The sequence below is a fragment of the Hyla sarda genome, chromosome 10 (assembly GCF_029499605.1).
Source record: "Hyla sarda isolate aHylSar1 chromosome 10, aHylSar1.hap1, whole genome shotgun sequence".
Lineage (NCBI taxonomy): Eukaryota > Metazoa > Chordata > Amphibia > Anura > Hylidae > Hyla > Hyla sarda.
This window is the reverse complement of record NC_079198.1, coordinates 70,808,840-70,830,153: the sequence shown is the minus strand read 5'-3', so window position 1 is coordinate 70,830,153 and position 21,314 is coordinate 70,808,840. Positions and strand designations below refer to the sequence as shown.

The 21,314-nt window shown below is 47.0% G+C and overlaps 1 protein-coding gene across 1 annotated transcript; it reads left to right on the top strand.

The window, feature by feature from the left end:
* Positions 1-6,865: 6,865 nt before the first annotated feature.
* Positions 6,866-19,820, top strand: LOC130293904 (protein kinase C delta type-like). Its single transcript, XM_056543149.1, has 3 exons — positions 6,866-7,712; positions 17,179-18,050; positions 19,212-19,820. Exons 1-3 carry the CDS (start codon positions 7,044-7,046, stop codon positions 19,222-19,224), a joined length of 1,554 nt encoding a protein of 517 aa, XP_056399124.1. The 5' UTR covers positions 6,866-7,043; the 3' UTR covers positions 19,225-19,820.
* Positions 19,821-21,314: the final 1,494 nt, after the last annotated feature.

Below are 21,314 nucleotides of genomic sequence, written 5' to 3'. Positions count from 1 at the left end.
GCACCGATAGTCAGGGGGAGAGAACGGGCAGCTGCGCAGATTGCCAGCGGAAGAGAAGCGGCGGCAGCAGGGCTCTAGACCCCAGGAGAGGCAGGGGGAGAGAAGCGGGCCGCGACGGCCTCTCTCCCCCTGCTTTTCCTGGGGGCTTCTGCGGGGTCAGAAACAGCGTATCGGGGTATACACATGCACACACACGCACCCTCATTTTACCAAGGATATTTGGGTAAAAAACTTTTTTATCCTTGGTAAAATGAGGGTGCGTGTTATAGGCCGGTGCGTGGTATACCCCATTAAATACGGTATGTATTTATTATAGATAAAAATATTTTAATTAAAAATAAGCAGCTTGGTTTACTTTATTTTTATTTGTTTTTGAACATTACTGTTACAGCGTGCGCTCCGGTCCCCGTCCCTGGACCGGAGCGTCCGCCCCCTCGGCCTTCTGCCCCTCGGGTTCTCTTGTGTCAGGGACGCGGCTGCCTTGACGGCTGGCTCCCGTTCACGCGCCACGTCCTAGTTCCACATATCTGCCTCCCGGCACGCGCGGCCCCGCTCTCTAGGGCGAGTGCGCACGGCCTTCAGTAAATTTAAAGGGCCAGCGCACCGGTAATTGGTGTGCTGGTTCCTCACTTCCCCTGCCTTCCCAATAAAAGGCACATGCCCCTTCCTGCCCTTGCCGGATCTTTGAGCCCTAGTGCCTCTGAGAAAGCGTCCCTATTGTGTGTATTGCCTTGCCTGTTGCCGAACCCGTTGCTACCGCCTACTCGCCTGTGAACCCTTGCCGTCTGCCCTGACCTCTGCTACGTCTGACTACGCTCCTGCCTGCTCCCTGTGTACCAAACCATATCAGCTGCCAGAGAGGTTGAGTTGCTACTGGAGGATACGACCTGGTGGTTACCGCCGCAGCAAGACCATCCCACCTTGCGGCGGGCTCTGGTGAAAACCAGTAACCACTTACAACCGGTCCAGTTTATCAAACTGTCAAAAAGAAATGGTCAGCTAATGAACAATCGAGTGAACATTTTCTGGCTGATTGCTCACCCTATTAGGCTTTGTTCGCACGGTGGGATATCCGCAATTTTGCACTAATTTTGTTTCTGTCAGAATTATGGTGGAATTTTGTCGGAAATCTGTGTTGTCAATTCTGCTTATTAAAGATTATTAGAATTGAGGTTACAGTGGTCCCTCAACATACGATGGTAATCCATTCCAAATGAACCATCGTTTGTTGAAACCATTGTATGTTGAGGGATCCGTGCAATGTAAAGTATAGCAAGCTGTACTCACCTGTCCCCGCCGCTCTGGACTCGTCACCGCTGCCCTGGATGTCGCCCTCCATCGCTGTCGCCGCGTTTCGTGGTGTCCCCGACGCTCTGGACGTCTCTGCTTCCCCGGGTTCCTCGCTCTCCATCGCCGTCATCACGTCACTACGCACGCACGCCACTCCTATTGGATAACGGGACAGCGTGCGCGCGAAGTGATGACGACGATGGAGAGCGCCGGCGATGGAGGGGATAGTGAAGATGACGCTCCGGAGCCCCGAGGATAGGTAGGAGACCATCACCGGAGCACATGGGGCACAGTAAACGGCTATCCGGCAGCAGATGAAGCAGTCAGCGCTGCCGGATAGCCGTTTATGCGATGTCCCCGACATACAAAAGCATTGTATGTTGATGCTGCCTTCAACATGCGATGGCCTCTGAGAGGCCATCGCATGTTGAAATTATCGTATCTCGGGGCCATCGTAGGTCGGGGGGGTCACTGTATTTAGTTTAGAAAAAAGAAGGCTTAGGGGCGACCTAATAACTATGTATAAATATATCAGGGGACCGTACAGAGATCTCTCCCATGATCTATTTGTACCCAGGACTGTATCTATAACAAGGGGGCATCTGCTACGTTTAGAGGAAAGAAGGTTTCTACACCAGCACAGACGGGGGTTCTTTACTGTAAGAGCAGCGAGACTGTGGAATTCTCTCCTGGAGGAGGTGGTCATAGTCAACTCAGTAAAAGAGTTCAAAAGGGGTCTAGATGCATTTTTGGAAAGTAATAACATTACAGGTTATGGATACTAGATTTATAGGGACAGAACGTTGATCCAGATATTTATTCTGATGCCATATCTGGAGTCGGGAAGGAATTTTTACCTCTAGTACGAGTTTTTTTTTTCCTTCCTCTGGATCAACTCAGTAGGGACTCATTAGGATTATAGATTGAACTTGATGGACTCAGGTATTTTTTCAACCTTATGAACTATGTTACTATGCTGAAATTCAAAGCCCCATTGAGTTCAATGGGATTCTGCCATGGAATTCTGCAAAATGGGACAGCAGAAGTAAATGGGCAGTAAATTTCTGCTGAATTTACAGTGGAATTCTTCAGCAGAATTCCGAAAGGAAATTTCACCATGCGAACATAGCCTCACACAGATCAATATAGGCCTGTTTGGCCAATTATAGCCCTATGTAATTAGGTCCCTACCCTGGGCTTTGTTCTGTATTCTACCTAGTCTCTGTCATTGCTTCTCTGTATATGGTGCAATCAAGTTTGGATCATGATAGGGGTTGCAGACTGGGTAACAAAAAAAAAAAAAAGCAGTACTCATCTCACTGATCCACTGCAGTTTCAACAAACTCTGAGTGTCCGCTGATCTTCACTTTCTGATCAAGTTTCAACACAAGTAAATGCACGTTCACCCCACTAGTGACTGAGTTGGACCCCTGCAGCCAGTAAGTGACTGAGTGGGTATTACTTTCAGCAACAATTGGGGATTTTGAGGTAAGTGCTTTTATTTTTATTTTAAAGGGGTACTCCACTGAAGGTTTTTTTTTATCAATTGGTGCCAGAAAGTTAAACAGATTTGTAAATTACTTCTGTTTAAAAATCTTGAAGCTTTCAGTACTTATCGCCTGTTGTATGCTCCACGGGAAGTTCTTTTCTTTTTGAATTTATTTTCTGTCTGGCCACAGTGCTCTCTGCTGACACCTCTGTCCATGTCAGGTACTGTCCAGAGCAGGAGATGTTTGCTATGTGGATTTGTTCCTACTCTGGACAGTTCCTAAAATGGACAGAGGTGTCAGCAGAGAGCACTGTGGTCAGACAATAAGGAAATTCAAAAAGAAAAAACTTCCTGTGGAGACTACAGCAGTTGATAAGTACTGGAAGAATTAAGATTTTCAAATAGAAGTAATTTACAAACCAGTTTAACTTTCTGGCACCAGTTGATTAAAAAAAAAAAATGTTTTCCATTGGAGTACCCCTTTAACTTGTTGGGGACTAAGGGCGTAAATGCTCCCTGGTACTTAAGGACCAAGGGCGTACCTCAACTCCAGTGGGTATTCCGTTCACTGCCACACGATTTCATTTTCTACACTGACATGCTGGTGTTGCCCTATACTTTTCATTTTAATAAGAGATAAAAGGGAAAAAAGACACCCAAAATTTGTAATGCAATTGTCTCCCGAGTTTGGAAATACCCCATATGTGGATGTAAAGTGCTCTGCGGGCGCACTACAGGGCTCAGGAGTTAGAGCGCACCATGTACATTTGAGGCCTAAACTAGTGATTTGCACAGGGGTGGCTGCTGGTTACAGTGTTTCTGACATAAACGTAAAAAAAAAGAAAAAAAAAGAAAAGAAACACCCACATGTGACTCCATTTTAAAAACTACACCCCTCATGGATAATGACAAGGGGTATAGTGAGCCTTAACACCCCACAGGTGTTTGAAAAATATTCATTAAAGTTGGACATGAAAATAAAAAATAAAAAATGTCACTAAAATGCTGGTGTTACCCCAAAGCTTTCATTTTCACAAGGGGTAATAGTAAAAAAGCCCCCCCAAAATTTGTAAAACCATACCCAATGTGTGGATGTAAAGTGCTCTGCGTTTGCATTACAGAGTTCAGAAGGGAAGGAGAGCAATTGAACTTTAGGAGAGAGAATTTGGCTGGAATTGAAGGCTACCTGCGTTTACAAAGCCCCATGGTGCTAGAACAGTGCCCCCTCCCCCCCACATGTGACCCCCATTTCGGAAACTACACCCCTCACATAATTTAATAAGGGGTGCAGTGAGTATTTACACCCCACTGGTGTCTGACAGATTTTTGGAACAGTGGTCCGTGAAAATGAAACGCCAGTGGGGTGTAAAAGCTCACTGCCACCTTGTTACGTCCGTGAGGGGTGTAGTTTTTGCCCCATGTACTGTGCTACTATGTCCCCACCAGATATGCCATTGTTCTCCCATAAACTGTACCATTATGTCCCATGTACTGTGCACTTTGTCCCCATAAACTGTGCCACTATGCCTCCATGTATTGTGCCACTATGCCCCATGTACTGTGCCACTATGCCCCCATGTACTGTGCCACTATGCCCCTATGAACTGCACCACTATGCCTCCATGAACTGTGCCACTATGCCCCCATGTACTGTGCCACTATGCCCCCATGTACTGTGCCACTATGCCCCTATGAACTGCACCACTATGCCCCATGAACTGCACCACTATGCCTCCATGAACTGTGCCACTATGCCCCCATGTATTGTGCCACTATGCCCCCATGTACTGTGCCACTATGCCCCATGTACTGTGCCACTATTCCCCCATAATTGGTGCCACTATGACCCCCCCTAAAACTGTGCCACTATGCCCCCATAAGATGTGCCACTATGCCCGCATGTACTGTGCCACTATATCCCCATATATTGTGCCACTATTCCCCATGAACTGTGCCACCATGGCCCCATGAAATATGCAACTATGCCTCTATGACCTGTACCACAATGCCCCCTATGACCTGTGCCCCTATGCCCTATGTACTGTGCCACTATGCCTCTATGAACTGTGCAGTTAAATCATCATGCCGCCTGTATAACAAAATAAGCGCTGGGCCGCCGGGCAGGGAACAGAGTGTCTTGAAGACACCGATACAAATGAATGAGGGGAGAGCTGGCTAGTGGTCTTGATGTCTGGCAGTAGCAGTCTGGATCTGGACCACGATCCACCAGTTGGGTACCACTGCTATACATTATATCTGGTGCTGAGTGTGCAGCAGATTTACAGGAATAGTTGTAATAGGAACACATTGCTAATTAAACTTACATAGAAAACTGTGAGTGTTTTATCTACTATATATAGTACTAGCTGAATACCCGGCGTTGCCCGGTTTTTCCTTCCTAATCCTTGTTGGGGAGGAAAATAAACAAAGGAGGAAGCTTTTGACTTCATATTCTGTCTTCATATATTGTTGTCATATCCCAACCCCATATCCTGTCCTCATATCCTGACCTCCTATCCCGTCATCATATCCCAACCTCATATCTCGTCCTCATATCCCGACCTCCTATCCCGAACTCTTATCCCAACCTCCTATCCCATCCTCCTATCCCGACCTCCTATCTCAACCTCCTATCCTGACCTCCTATCCCGTCCTCCTATCCCAACCTCCTTTCTCAACCTCCTATCTCGACCTCCTATCCCGACCTCCTATCCTGTCCTCCTATCCCGTCCTCCTATCTTGACCTCCTATCTCGACCTCCTATCCCATCCTCCTATCTCGACATCCTATCCCGACCTCCTATCCTGACCTCCTATCTCGACCTCCTATCTCGACCTCCTATCCCGAACTCCTATCTCGACCTCCTATCCTGTCCTCCTATCCCGACCTCCTATCCCATCCTCCTATCTCAACCCCCTATCCCGTCCTCCTATCTCCACCTCTTATCCCGACCTCCTATCCCGACCTCCTATCTCAACCTCCCATCCCGTCCTCCTATCTAGACCTCCTATCCCGACCTCCTATCTAGACCTCCTATCCCGACCTCCTATCTCGACCTCTTATCCCGTCCTCCTATCCCGCCCTCCTATCTCCACCTCAAATCCGGTCCTCATATCCCGAACTCCTAACTCGTCCTCCTATCCCGTCCTCCTATCTTGACCTCCTATCTTGACCTCCTATCTCGACCTCCCATCCGTCCTCATATTCCGACCTGTAATATGTGTACCAGGTATTGAAATATCTCCAACCGTACAGAAGTTATGAGAGAACATACATTTCCCATTGATTTGACTGGGACTTTAAACAAAACCCCTGACCCTCACAAATGGGGGTAGTTAAGGGTTAAATTAACTATCCTATATTTTAAGTGGACATATAAGTAACATGTGACCAAGTATTATCAAAATATCTCCAGCCGTTTGGAAGTTATGCAGTAACATATATTTCCCATAGACTTGTATAGGACTTTAAACATAAACCCGCCTCTGGCAAATGTAGGTAAGTAAGGGTTAAATTACCTATCCTATGTTTGTTGTTGACATATAAGTAACATGTGTGCCAAGTTTCATGTTAATATCTTTAGCCGTTTGGAAGTTTTTGTGGAACATACATACACACACACGTTGAGTTTTATATATATAGATTACTATACAGAGATTTATATACAGTATACCGACTATATGACCACTGTGCCAATATATACCACTTCTAGTTCCACCACCTACCCCCCCCCCCATGAATTATTATTGTCTTTGTTCACTTTAGACCATAACCAGGGGTATGTGACCTATACCAGGACACTAGGGGCATCTCCAGCCTTTACCAATGGAGGTGCCCAATGTCCTTGACACCTTGAGCTTGTATCCCAAGGAACATAATTGATGCCTGAACCCATATAGTTCACCATTTGTTTCCTAACTGTGGACCTCCTGATATTGCAAAACTACAACTCCCAACAAGCCTTGCTGGGAGTTGTAATTTTGCAACATCTAGAGGTCCATAGTTTGGAGACCACTGTGGTCCATCATAAGGTCCCTTAAACTGCAGAGGGTACCAACCAAGCTAAGGCCAACTCTAGATGTCTTTTATGATGCTCACATCACATTGTATAAGGTAGAGCAAGTTTATAGGGCCACTGTCTGGCATGTGCCACCTGAGGTCCATGGCCGATGACATCACCTGCACACGGCCAACTGCTGTTTACTTTCTGCTGGCGACCGACGTGACTGGACCGAGGTCTACAGGCTGAAGGAGAACTGCGGAGATGGCGTCTACTGGACATGGAGAAGATGGCGAGGAGGTGAAGAGGAAGAGAGAAGACAAGAGGAAGGGGGAAGAGGAAGGTGAAGATGGAGTCAAGAGGAGGAGAGGAGATGACGATGGAGGATCAGAGGATGAGGAGCCAACACCTCGGATGGTGTCCACTGGACATGGAGAAGATGGCGAGGAGGAGAAGAGGAAGAGGGAAGAGGAAGGCGAGGATGGAGTCAAGAGAAGGAGAGGAGACGACAATGGAGGATCGGAGGATGAGGAGCCAACACCTGGGATGGCGTCCACTGGACATGGAGAAGATGGCAAGGAGGAGAAAAGGAAGAGCGGAGGCAAGAGGAAGAGGGAAGAGGAAGGCGAGGATGGAGTCAAGAGGAGGAGAGGAGACGGCGATGGAGGATCAGAGGATGAGGAGCCAACACCTGGGATGGCGTCCACTGGACATGGAGAAGATGGCGAGGAGAAGAGGAAGAGTGAAGGCAAGAGGAAGAGGGAAGAGGAAGGCGAGGATGGAGTCAAGAGGAGGAGAGGAGACGGCGATGGAGGATCAGAGGATGAGGAGCCAACACCTGGGAGCAGCCAAGGAACATTGGGCACCTACCCCAGACTAACGGTCAGCAGCTACCATCTCCACCAGCTCCTGGGTAGGGGCAACTTTGGCAAAGTAAGTTCTAGCTCTATCTTGTTTTCTGTTATTATCCATTTCAGGCTGGATATGTGTTGTAGGGGGAGATTGGGGGAGGGTGGTGGTGCAGTGTTGTTGTTAGGTGGTTTTGCTGGTACTTGTAGTCCCACAATGTATATTTTCCTGATGGCTTGAGTTTTTATGCAGACCCATATAAGACTCCCTGAAGGGCCTACACTTGGTACTAGGTGTGAACGGATCCCTTGGGGCGCGTCCATGTACTGTGTTCTGGTAGATGGTAGATGGAAGTCGGGGTGCCCAAGATGGTAGAAAACCAGATGCAGGGAGAAGAGGAGAAGATACAATGGGGTCTTTACTTCTGGAGCAGGGTGTAAACGGTACATACATGGGGAGATTTATTGAGACCTGTGCAGAGGAAGAGCAGTGTAGTTGCCCATAGCAACCACTTTCAAAAGGCCTCTGAAAAATGAAAGAAGCCATCTGGTTGCTATGGGAACTGCACTGCTCTTCCTCTACACAGGTCTTTATAATGGGCACGGGAATAAATAATAATATAAAGTTGATTTATAAAAGTGCATATGTGCTAATATTATATCGCTTGTAATGAATAATAAAATCTCTTCACATGTAATGTCTATAGGACTCATATAAACACAATAATAAAGTGCAAGTGCAACAAAAGAGTTCCCCTATGGCAGGGGTCTGCAACCTTTAAGACAAAAAGAGCCACTTGGACCCGTTTCCGAAGGGAAAAAAAAACTGGGAGCCGCAAAACCCCCCTCCCCTCTGATGCCCTGGTTGGGATACACTGGCATACACACACAAAAGGGACTACAACTCCCAGCATGTGTTATTCAGGAGTCTTCAGTCTGTGGTATAACACCAGCATGCTGCCTCTGTAGTCTACTGGGAGTTGTAGTTCACCAACACCTCTATTGTATCTGAGTAGTCTCCTGGGAGTTGTAGTTCACCAACACCTCTATTGTATCTTAGTAGTCTCCTGGGAGTTGTAGTTCACCAACACCTCTATTGTATCTCTGTAGCCTCCTGGGAGTTGTAGTTCACCAACACCTCTATTGTATCTCTGTAGCCTCCTGGGAGTTGTAGTTCACCAACACCTCTATTTTATCTCTGTAGCCTCCTGGGAGTTGTAGTTCACCAACACCTCTATTGTATCTTAGTAGTCTCCTGGGAGTTGTAGTTCACCAACACCTCTATTGTATCTCTGTAGCCTCCTGGGAGTTGTAGTTCACCAACACCTCTATTGTATCTCTGTAGCATCCTGGGAGTTGTAGTTCACCAACACCTCTATTGTATCTGAGTAGTCTCCTGGGAGTTGTAGTTCACCAACACCTCTATTGTATCTCAGTAGCCTCCTGGGAGTTGTAGTTCACCAACACCTCTAATGTACCTCAGTAGCCTCCTGGGAGTTGTAGTTCACCAACACATCTATTGTATCTTAGTAGTCTCCTGGGGGTTTTAGTTCACCAACACCTCTATTGTATCTTAGTAGTCTCCTGGGAGTTGTAGTTCACCAACACCTCTATTGTATCTTAGTAGTCTCCTGGGAGTTGTAGTTCACCAACACCTCTATTGTATCTTAGTATTTTCCTGGGAGTTATAGTTCACCAACACCTCTATTGTATCTCAGTAGTCTCCTGGGAGTTGTAGTTCACCAACACCTCTATTGTATCTTAGTAGTCTCCTGGGAGTTGTAGTTCACCAACACCTCTATTGTATCTCAGTAGCCTCCTGGGAGTTGTAGTTCACCAACACCTCTATTGTATCTTAGTAGTCTCCTGGGAGTTGTAGTTCACCAACACATCTATTGTATCTCAGTAGTCTCCTGGGAGTTGTAGTTCCCCAACACCTCTATTGTATCTCAGTAGCCTCCTGGGAGTTGTAGTTCATCAACACCTCTATTGTATCTGAGTAGTCTCCTGGGAGTTGTAGTTCACCAACACCTCTATTGTATCAGTATTCTTCTGGGAGTTGTAGTTCACCAACACCTCTATTGTATTTCAGTAGTGTCCTGGGAGTTGTAGTTCACCAACACCTCTATTGTATCTTAGTAGTCTCCTGGGAGTTGTAGTTCACCATCACCTCTATTGTATCTCTGTAGCCTCCTGGGAGTTGTAGTTCACCAACACCTCTATTGTATCTCTGTAGCCTCCTGGGAGTTGTAGTTCACCAACACCTCTATTGTATCTCAGTAGTGTCCTGGGAGTTGTAGTTCACCAACACCTCTATTGTATCTTAGTAGTCTCCTGGGGGTTTTAGTTCACCAACACCTCTATTGTATCTTAGTAGTCTCCTGGGAGTTGTAGTTCACCAACACCTCTATTGTATCTTAGTAGTCTCCTGGGAGTTGTAGTTCACCAACACCTCTATTGTATCTCAGTAGTCTCCTGGGAGTTGTAGTTCACCAACACCTCTATTGTATCTCAGTAGTCTCCTGGGAGTTGTAGTTCACCAACACCTCTATTGTATCTTAGTAGTCTCCTGGGAGTTGTAGTTCACCAACACCTCTATTATATCAGTAATCTCCAGGGAGTTGCAGTTCATACACCAGTGTTTCCCAACCAGGGTGCCTCCAGATGTTGCAAAACTACTACTACCACCAGCATTCCCTGGTTGGGAAACACTGGCATACACACACATAAGAGGGACTACAACTCCCAGCATGTGTTATTCAGCAGTCGCCGTCCCCCCATCATTCCCAGTATGATATTTATTCCCCTGCAGTCTTTACATCCCCAGCCTGTGTAATATGTCTCCTCACACATAGAAATCTTCCCCAGCCCCTGCAGTGCAGTATGTCTCCTCTCCCCTCACCCGCTCTGTGTTTCCCCTGTGCAAACATGAAACCTCCCCGTGAAAAATTAGGTCCTGTCTGTACAGAGCTGGGGGAGGAGCTTTTCCCCCGTGAAAACATGAAACCTCCCCGTGAAAAATGAGGTCCTGTGTGTACAGAGAAGGGGGAGGGAGGAGCTGTGTCCGTCCCCACTCTCCCACTGTCTCCTTGTATTATGCAGAGCTGCGCTCTCGCGCTCTCCATCCTCCGTGAGGGGGCGTGGCTTCATTATCTGCAGACGTGCGGTGAAAAAATCAAACCTATGGCTCTGCCCTCGATCCTCCCCACTGTAGCTTCGGAAAACTTGCCCCTCCCTTTTTCACCTCACACCGGGTTGCCGACCCCTGCCCTATGGGATTACGGTTCTCTATTCATTATTGTCTATTTTTGCCGTGTATCACTGTATGCTCTGTTGTATTTGCTTTTTTTTGCACATTTTCTTTCTTTTCTGCATTACTTGGAGGTCAGATGGTACTTATTACATATATTTTGCCTTTGTTTTCCCTGCCCCTGGTTGAACCCTTTTGTAGTCCAATGAAATTGAGCTAACTGGCCTGGATATTCCTGGCGGTGGACTGAGGAAAACCTGTAGGATCCCAACACCATTTACTTTGTATGGCCCCTCCCCACACCACTTACTTTATATGGCCCCTCCCCACACCACTTACTTTATATGGCCCCTCCCCACACCACTTACTTTATATGGCCCCTCCCCACACCACTTACTTTATATGGCCCATCCCCACACCACTTACTTTACATGGCCCATCCCCACACCACATACTTTATATGGCCCCTCCCCACACCCCTTACTTTATATGACCTATCCCCACACCACTTACTTTATATGGCCCAAAAATAGAACTGGGACCAAAAATAGGCCCGGGCATTTTAAAATAAGCAGCCCATTTTTATGGTGGACGTCAGACTGCTGGGACCCCAACCAATCCCCTCGGTTCAAGTGGCTCTCCAGCTGTTGCTAAGCTGTAACTCCCATCATGTCTGAAGAGACTCAGGAATTAAGGAAGTTGCTGTTTTGATACAGCTGGAGAGCCACATAATGGTGTACAGTGTCACCCATCATCACTGCGGAACTTACAAGTGACTTCAGCTGATGGGACAGTCAGAAGAATACATAATGATATCAGTGACCTGAGTGATGTCTTCTCTGTTGTCTTTCCTTTCCTTCTTTATCTGGTCCAGATGCCAGGAATTCCTCCAGCTCCATCTTCTCTGCAGAGTCTGACGCCCGGACATCATTGGCTCCTCACATTGTCAGCAGATCTCTGTATAAAGACAATGGGGGAGATTTATCAAAACCTGTGCAGAGGAAGAGTGGTGCAGTTGCCCATGGCAACCAATCAGCTTGCTTCTTTCATTTTTAAAGAGTCCTGTGAAAAATGAAAGAAGTGATTTGATTGGTTGCTATGGGCAACTGCACGACTTTTCCTCTACACAGGTTTTGATAAATCTCCCCAATATTCATTATAACACATTATAATTCTGCCAAATACCGTGCAACCTGAATATAATACTGCCACGCACTGTACCCTCTAAAGATATTATTGCCACACACTGTACCCCCTGAATATAATACTGCTTACCACTGTACCCTCTAAATATATTATTGGAACACACTGTACCCCCTGAATATAATACTGCCACACACTGTACCCCCTGAATATAATACTGCCTACCACTGTACCCTCTAAATATATTATTGCAACACACTGTACCCCTGAATATAATACTGCTTACTACTGTACCCTCTAAATATATTATTGCAACACACTGTACCCCCTGAATATAATACTGCCACACACTGTACCTCCTGAATATAATACTGCCGCACACTGTACCCTGTGAATATAATACTGCCACACACTGTACCCTCTGAATATAATACTGCCACACACTGTACCTCCTGAATATAATACTGCCGCACACTGTACCCTCTGAAAATAATACTGCCCCACACTTTACCCCCCGAATATAATACTGCCATACTCCGCAAACCCTTCATCAACCCCCCCCCACCCCATGCTTGGTTAGCTAATCACCCCAATGCCCCCTCCGCCACATCCTCGCTATTTCTCATCACCCCATACACCCCACCCATCCTTGGCTCTTCACCCCCGCACTCCATATTATTCCCTCCCATCCTCAGTCTCATCATTGCAACCCCCCCCCCCGCACCCTCATCCTCAGACTCCTCATCATCATTATTGCACCCCCCCCACACCCAATCCTCAGTCTCCTCATCATTCCACCCTCCTCATCATCATCATTTCACCCCCCCACACCCCATCCTCAGTCTCCTCATCATTCTACCCTCCTCCTCCTCATCATCATCATTGCACCCCCCACACCCCATCCTCAGTCTTCTCATCATTCCACCCTCCTCCTCCTCATCATTGCCCCCCCACACCCCATCCTCAGTCTCCTCATCATTCCACCCTCCTCCTCATCATCATCATTGCACCCCCCCAGCATCCCCTCCTCCTCCTCATCGCATTCCCCCCACCCCATCCTCAGTTTCCTCATCATTGCACTCCCCCCAGCTTCCCCTCCTCCTCCTCATTATCATTGCATCCCCCCAAACACCCCATCCTCAGTCTCCTCATCATTGCCACCCCCCCAACACCCCATCCTCAGTCTCCTCATCATTGCAACCCCCCAAACACCCCATCCTCAGTCTCCTCATCATTGCAACCCCCCAATACCCCATCCTCAGTCTCCTTATCATTCCACCCTCCTCCTCCTCATCATCATTGCACCCCCCAGCATCCCCTCCTCCTCATCATCGCATTCCCCCCACCCCATCTTCAGTCTCCTCATCATTGCACGCCCCCCATCTTCCTCTCCTCCTCCTCATTATCATTGCATCCCCCCCAACACCCCATCCTCAGTCTCCTCATCATTGCAACCGTCCCCCCCAGCACACCCCTCCACCTCATCATCATTGCAAACCCCCCTCCCCCTGGGTCCCGGTCCTCATTCTCCTGCTCATCAATATTACATCACCCCAGCATCCGAACCTCGATCTCCATACCTTCCTAGAGATTCGCAATGCTGCAGTGTGAGGATGCGGGGAAGGCTGCTGCTCATGTCACGCATTGCAGGGGTCAGAGGCTGTGACGCGTCAGAGGCTTGGTGCAGACGTGCGTGCCTACGCGGTGCTCGTCTACTCCCATAAGCCCCTGTCCTTTTCATGCAACCCAGAAATTATTTTTAAAGAGCCCGCGCCTTTGCAGGTGATAGTGCTGGCAGCGTTGGGCCCAGGCCGCGCCTGAGGTCCCGGCCTGTTGCTGCAGCATGTAGCATAGTGTAGTGGCAGGGGGACCGCTCCTCAGTGGCCTTTTTGGCGGCCAGCTGGGCCTATTTTACTGTAGGGGCCTGGAGCTGCAGCTCCATCAGTCCCTATGTTATTCCGGCCCTGCCCCACACCACTTACTTTATATGACCGATCCCCACACCACTTACTTTATATGGCCCATCCCCACACCACTTACTTGATATGACCGAGGTCCACACCACTTACTTACATGGCCCACATGTGATACATCAAGGTGCATCCAGATGAAGTATCCTCATTGAATTTTGTTCCCTTCAATGCTGCTCTTTTACTCTTTTAGGTATCCATACATGGACCTCTATAGCTTCATTACAATCTTACAGAAACCTACTTGGATCAGGAGATGAGAACCACACTGATCCCAACCAACTCAAAGACATGTCTATTCATTTTTCAAATTATTAATAGAGTTGGGAGATAAAGTAAGTGAACCCCCTGGAATTCCCTCTATTTGTGCATTAAAGGGGTACTCCGCTACTAGACGTCTTATCCCCTATCCAAAGGATAGGGGATAAGATATCTGATCGCGGGAGTCCCGCTGCTGAGGCCCCCTGCAATCTTCTCGCAGCAGTGGTCTTGACGTCACGCTATGCCCCCTCCATTCATGTCTATGGGGGGGGGATTGTCGACTGACACGCCCCCTCCCATAGACATGAATTGAGGGGGGGATAACGTGACATCACAAGGGGACATGGCAGTGACGTCACGATCACGGGCTCCGGCTCTGAGCGGTCTGAACAAAATGTCCCTTTAACTACTAGTAAGATTTGTTCCCCAAAAATGTAAGTGAATTCTTCTGATTCAGAACAAATTACTTGTTATACCTCCGGGATGTTGTCCTGTGACTGACCATGTCCGGCTCTCCTCCTTTTGGACCATCTGTGAACAGATGTTGGAATTCTGTGTTCATATGGATCCATATGTCCTGATCCTGGCACAAGTATCTTTACTTGGAGAACTTGACCCACTGTATTTGTAGGGATACATCCCCCATTGGTGCCTCTGGATGACCCATTCTCATCCTCTTTCTCAATGAGGATACTATCTTTCTTTCTGGATCCATCATTTCTGTAGGGATTTCTGCCCATTTTTGAGACTATTTATCATGTTGGACCCAAGAATTCCATGATAATAATTTCATACATTTTTTGGACCATTGTTTATATTGATGGGATCCCCTTCTTTTGCCTTTTCTACTTTCCCTATTTCACAGGGACTGTAACACTAATCTGGTAATCTTTGTCCCTTGAAGAAAACTGCAGTACCACAAAGTGGACTATTCTGCACAGGAATATTCATATATTGAGTGAATTTTTGAAAAATTTGATTTGGTTGATTTGCCGAATTTACTTGCAGCGAATCTGTATAAAAAATGGCTATTTCTGGCCTACAGAGAGCCTCAATAGGGGTGTAGAACACTTTGCCTTACTGTAACACGCATAGGGTGTGTGCTGGGTTAGTGAAATAATACTGTTATTCAGTATGACATGCAGATTAGAGGTGTCACTATTAGAATCACTGTCACATCAATAGCCTGAGAGTGTGGAGATGGAAGTGGTGTGACCTGTCCAAGTTGCTGTTGTCGCCCATCTTCTCTTCCACAAAATTGTGCAAGGCTGGTACTACCTTCTTCGCAAAGAAATGACTGCTTGGGACTCTTCACCTCGGCTCAGCACAAGCCATCAGTTTTTTGAAAGGTGCCGAGTCCACCTCTTGAAAAGGGAGGGACTGCAGCACCAGCAACTTGAACAGGAGCACATTCAGCTTCTGTGCCATTGGATTGGAGTGGGAGCATAATGTTGTCTCTTGGACATGGCTTCGCCAATGGATTGCTGGCGGAATGACTGACTTGAAGTAGGAAGAGCAGGAGCATCTGGAGCGACATAAGGTAGGTATGACACACAGCTCCCTTTGGCTGAGGTGGTGGAGCCTTGGCTGGCTGAAACAAGGAGCGGCGTGCCACTCGATGATGCAGCAGGCTGGACTACCACATCGGAGCCACCGTTCTCCATGGCCGCTTTATGGTGGCACAGCATATGTGTACGCAGGGCCGTGGTGCCAACATTGGGACCCTGGCCTTGCTTCACCTTCTGCCGACACATCTTGCATATGGCCATGTTAACCTCCTCCGGATGCTTGATGAAAAACTGCCACACCGTCGAGTAGCTGATTTTCACACCAACAGTCCCCACTGATTGACTGGTGCTGCCGCCGACTCCAGGAACCCCTGTTCCACTACCTCCCGAGAAGGTAGGCTGTCGCCTCTGTTCCATTTTACAAGCCTCAATTCATAGATTGTTTATCTTATGTAATAAATATAAAATCTACTGTTATATATCTGCATTATAGACAGGTGCAGAGGGAATATACCTGATATTCATTTGGTCGCTTCCCCCTTTACGCATGCGCACGGGTCTTTTTCTGCCAATTAAATTGGTAAATGTTCATATCAATAGGGATGTACGTTTAGTTGGCAAACGCCAACCTATTGCCTTCATATATTACATATCCTTATTTTTATTTATTTTCCCTATGTAAGGAAGCCTGAACATGTGCACCAATACATACCACTTTTGTACTTATTGTGCCCCAGCCAATTATTGCGCAAACGCATAAATGATTCCAAGTGCTGTCTGAACGTGCGTGTAATATCTTTGTAACTTTCGTATCTACTGCTTCTGTACGCCTGAATGGCAGGTTAGATACTACATCTCCACTATTAGCTGAATTGCTTTTGATTTCATCACATCGGCATCACCATTACGCACTGAATGCCCCTTGATATCATCACACTGACCGGCGCCATCTTGCGAAGTGGATTCCGTCAGGGTTCCGCCACCAAACCTTCCAGGTATCTTATTGGCGAGCAATATGTGGAATATCACTTTATTTAATCTCCATAGAGCATCCAATAGCAGATATATAAAGACGGTAGCTTAGTTGTCCTAAGCTGATGGTCTCTGGGTGCTATACAGCAGATCCAACACTTAGCCCCCCCCCCCCCCCCCCCCTTCCGTCTATATCAGTTTTTCTCAAGCACGGTCCTCAAGACCCCACCAACAGGTCATGTATTCCTGATTTCTTTAGTCTTTCACTGGTGATATGACTGTGGTGATGTCTGATTCACTGACCATAATTATATCACCTGTGAAAGACTAAGGAAATCCTGAAAACTTGACCTGTTGGGGGGTCTTGAGGACCGCGCTTGAGAGACACTGATCAATATCAACTTTATGATGTCTTCTAATGAGCCTCCTCTGTTTGTTTTCCTTTAGGTGGTCCTGGCATCAGTCCCTGGTCAAGACACCTACATGGCCATAAAAATCATCAACAAAAAAGAGGACAACGAGGATACCATCAAGAGAGAGCTGCGGATACTCCTGGCGGCCCGAGACTGTCCGTTTCTATGCCACATCTACGCCGCACATCAGTCTTTGGAGCGTGCCTACTTCATCACAGAATATCTGTCTGGCGGCAGTCTGGAGGATTTGATCAGGGTGTGCGGCTATCTGGACATCGACAACATAAGGTTCTACGCAGCAGAGATGGTATGTGGGCTCCAGTTCCTCCATGGACAGAACATCGTCCACAGAGACCTCAAGCCGGAGAACATCATGTTGGATGCAGAAGGCCACATCCGCATCATTGACCTGGGCCTGGCACAAGATGGAGTCACCGCCTCCAGTAGGATCGATGGAGTGACAGGAACATTCTACTACATGGCCCCGGAGGTGCTTCTCGGGAAGGAGTATTGTACAGCAGTTGACTGGTGGAGCCTCGGGATTGTGTTGTGCAGGATGGCAACAGGACGCTTCCCATTTTACATCGGCCACAGCAAGCAGAAGGTTTTCAGAGCCATCACCAGAAAGGAGCCGAAATTTCCACCCGGGCTGGATGCTGCTATTGAACATCTCATCACTCAACTGCTACGCAAGAATCCGGACAAGCGCCTGGGGGTGCGAAGAAACATCCGGACGCATCCATTCTTTTCCACCATTGGCTGGGAGGAGCTGGAGGAGAAGAGAGCAGAGCCACCATGGAAGCCGTATAAGACAGTTCTGCAAAATCACCATCTGCAGTGGCCAGAGGACACAGAGACTCCCCATCATGTGATCGGATTCAATTATACGTCACCAAGCTGGGCCCAGTAAGATCCTCCTACTATAAACAGGCCTTAAAGGGGTATTCCAGGCAAAAACATCTTATCCCCTATCGAAAGGATAGGGGATAAGATGTCTGATCGTGGGGGTGCTTGCCGCTGGGACCCCCCACGATCTCCCTGCAGCAGCCCGCATTAAATACGTAGCTGCGCCCGCATTCTATACGTAGCTTCCGAGACCGGGACGTGACACCACACCCCCTCCATTCATTTCTATGGGAGTGGACGCAAGGACCACAAGGCCCCCTCCCATAGACATGAATGGAGGGGGCATGGCGTGACGTCACGTCCCCGTCTTGGAAGCGGTTTCCAAAACTGCAGACGCAGCTACGCATAGAATGCGGGCTGCTGCAGGGAGATCGCGGGGGGTCCCAGCGGCGGCCCCCCCGCAATCAGACATCTTATCCCCTATCCTTTGGATAGGGGATAAGATGTTTTGGCCCGGAATACCCCTTTAAGAACACATGTAGAGGTGCCAAAACCACACAACAATTTAACCCCCCCGGGTTAACAAAACCTATTTTAATCCATGTGTTCACTATAAAACATAACTTTTATTAAATTTAACTAATATTATGAACCAGTGAGAAAACACACACACTTAAAAACACAACCCTATTTGCATTTGTAACTGCATAGTCCACACGTGTTGCACTGGGAACCACATTTAGGAACCTGAGGAATAGGTAATAGGTAAGTATTTCACCCTAAATTTGTAGTAACCAGTGGAGAAAGAAATATACCACTACTATTGTGCCACTCTCAAAAGGAGGATATATATTTGGGGTTAGCAACCCTGGATATACATCCTCCTTTTGAGAGTGGCACAAAAGTAGTGGTATATTTCTCTCTCCACTGGTTACCACAAATTTAGCGGGCGAAATACTTACCTGTTACCCATTCCTCAGGTTCCTAACTGTGGTTCCCAGTGCAACACATGTGGACTATGCAGTTACAGTCGTAAATAGGGTTGTGTTTTTAAGTGCGTGTTTTTTCACCGGTTCATAATATTAGTTAAATTTAATAAAAGTTATGTTTTATAATGAACACATGGATTAAAAGAGGTTTTGTTAACCCCGGTGGAGTTAAATTGTTGTGCGGTAAGATCCTCCTCACATGTTCTTCATTCCTCCATATGTGGATGAGAAGATCTGGACTCTGAGGACCCCGCGGCTACTGCCCAGAACCTCCGGTCTCTTGACCCCATGCCTCATGTCTCTGCTGCTGTTACCTTGGCTGTCCTAGAACATCATCTCCCGCCTCAACATTGACTTGGCATCCTTCAATCCTGGGCTGGCATCCAACATCACTGCAGCCCGAAGATCCTCTATGCCCCAGGAGCGGCCTGTGCTTAGATTCCATCTGGTGCGTTCAGGAACAATAGTCGCATGTTGTGGTCCTGGGATGCTGAGTGATGTCTATTATCCCTGAACTCACCCAAGCACAGGCCGGGTAAGTACCACACTCACCACAACCCACACACACCACACACACTACACGATAGGGATAGGTGCACACACATAGACACATACCACAGATAGGGGACATATATCGGCTCGATCTAGGGATTTATTCTGACCGCCATGTTTGGGGTCGGGAAGGAATTTTTTCCCCTGATTTGAGGACAATTGGCTCATTCCTTACAGGGGGTTTTCGCCTTCCCCTGGATCAACATAGCCGTAAATAGGTTTAGCAAATTAATATCATGAATTACCCTATTAGTAACAAAACAAATTCAAAAAAACATAATAATAAAAAAAATAATAATAAAAAATAATATATAGATATATATATATATATATATACATATATATATATATATATATATATATATATAAATAAATATTAATATATTTTTTATATTATCTTAAAATTGTATTTTTCCCAACCATAAACATTAGACTAGCACACACATGAATATTTAAATAAAATAATAATTTAAATTAATTTACCCCCCTACCTATCACTCAGGTTTGGTACCAGCCTTTGATCCTGGGATTTATTCTGACCGCCATATTTGGGGTCGGGAAGGAATTTTCCCCCCTGAAAATAAGGACAATTGGCTCATTCCTTACAGGAGGTTTTCGCCTTCTCCTGGATCAACATAACTGTAAATAGGTATAATATTTAGTGTATGTGTGTACATATATATATATATTTTAATAACATAAAAATTCCCTTTTACAAACAAAAGATATATATTAAAAATATCTATATTTGCCCTAAACATATACTTTAGACTAGTACACAATTATAATAAAAAATAATTTAAAACTAACCTACACCCCTACCACACACATAGATTAGGTATCGGCCTTTGATCCTGGGATTTATTCTGACCGCCATATTTGGGGTCGGGAAGGAATTTTCCCCCCTGGTAATAAGGACAATTGGCTCATTCCTCACAGGGGGTTTTCGCCTTCCTCTGGATCAACACGGTTCAGTACAACAGACCACAGACTTACACATACACATATATATTAGTATAAAGCAAATTTGTTCATCACTGTCCCCCCATCCCTATAAATAAACTCTTTCTTTTACCCCCTACATGGTTGTACTTGTCTTTATTTCCATTGGACGTCCATCTAATAAATGTTGTGTTCACCCTGCTAGTAGCCTCCAGGGCCGTCGTCAGGGGAGGGGGGGGGGGGGGGGTACAGCCAGTACTCCAGTAAGGGGCCCGAGCTCTTAGGGAGGTCCAGCCCCCCACTGCAGCAGCCTCAGTAAAGAATTAGCAGACCAGTTCATGCTCCCGGGGGCGGTCAGGCACTCAGGCACTGACCAAGCCTGAGAAGGGGCCCGCCACTGCCAGCATCATTTTTATTTTTTAACATTGCGGGCCCTTTAAATACTGCTCAGGGGCCGCGGCCATGCCGGGAAATGTGCACGGACGTTCAGGCCCCTCATGCTCCCCTGCCCTCGTGCAGCCCTAGTGGAGCAGACATTTGCTTTATTTCCTGCTCCAGTACATAACCTGACACCCACCAGCGCAGCTGGGAAACTTCCCCTGCCCATCGCTGGTGCCTCCCATCTGGGTAAGTAACTTTCTGGGGTGGGGTGGTGGTGGGGTGTTAGAGGTTGGTGGCCAATTCCAGTGTTTCTCCAGCAGGGTGCCCACAGCTGTTGCAAAACTACCACTACCAGCATGCCTTTGGCTGTGTGGGCTGCTGTTGTAGTTTTGCAACAGCTGGAGGCACCATGCTGGAGAAACACTGATCTATCATCTATCTCTTATCTATCTATTTCATA

Excerpts from the sequence above, each read along its gene's own strand:
- LOC130293904 (XM_056543149.1), top strand. The coding sequence starts at position 7,044 with ATGGCGTCTACTGGACATGGAGAAGATGGCGAGGAGGTGAAGAGGAAG. Across the intron at positions 7,713-17,178 it reads GTAGGGGCAACTTTGGCAAA|GTGGTCCTGGCATCAGTCCC; the intron begins GTAAGTTCTAGC and ends GTTTTCCTTTAG.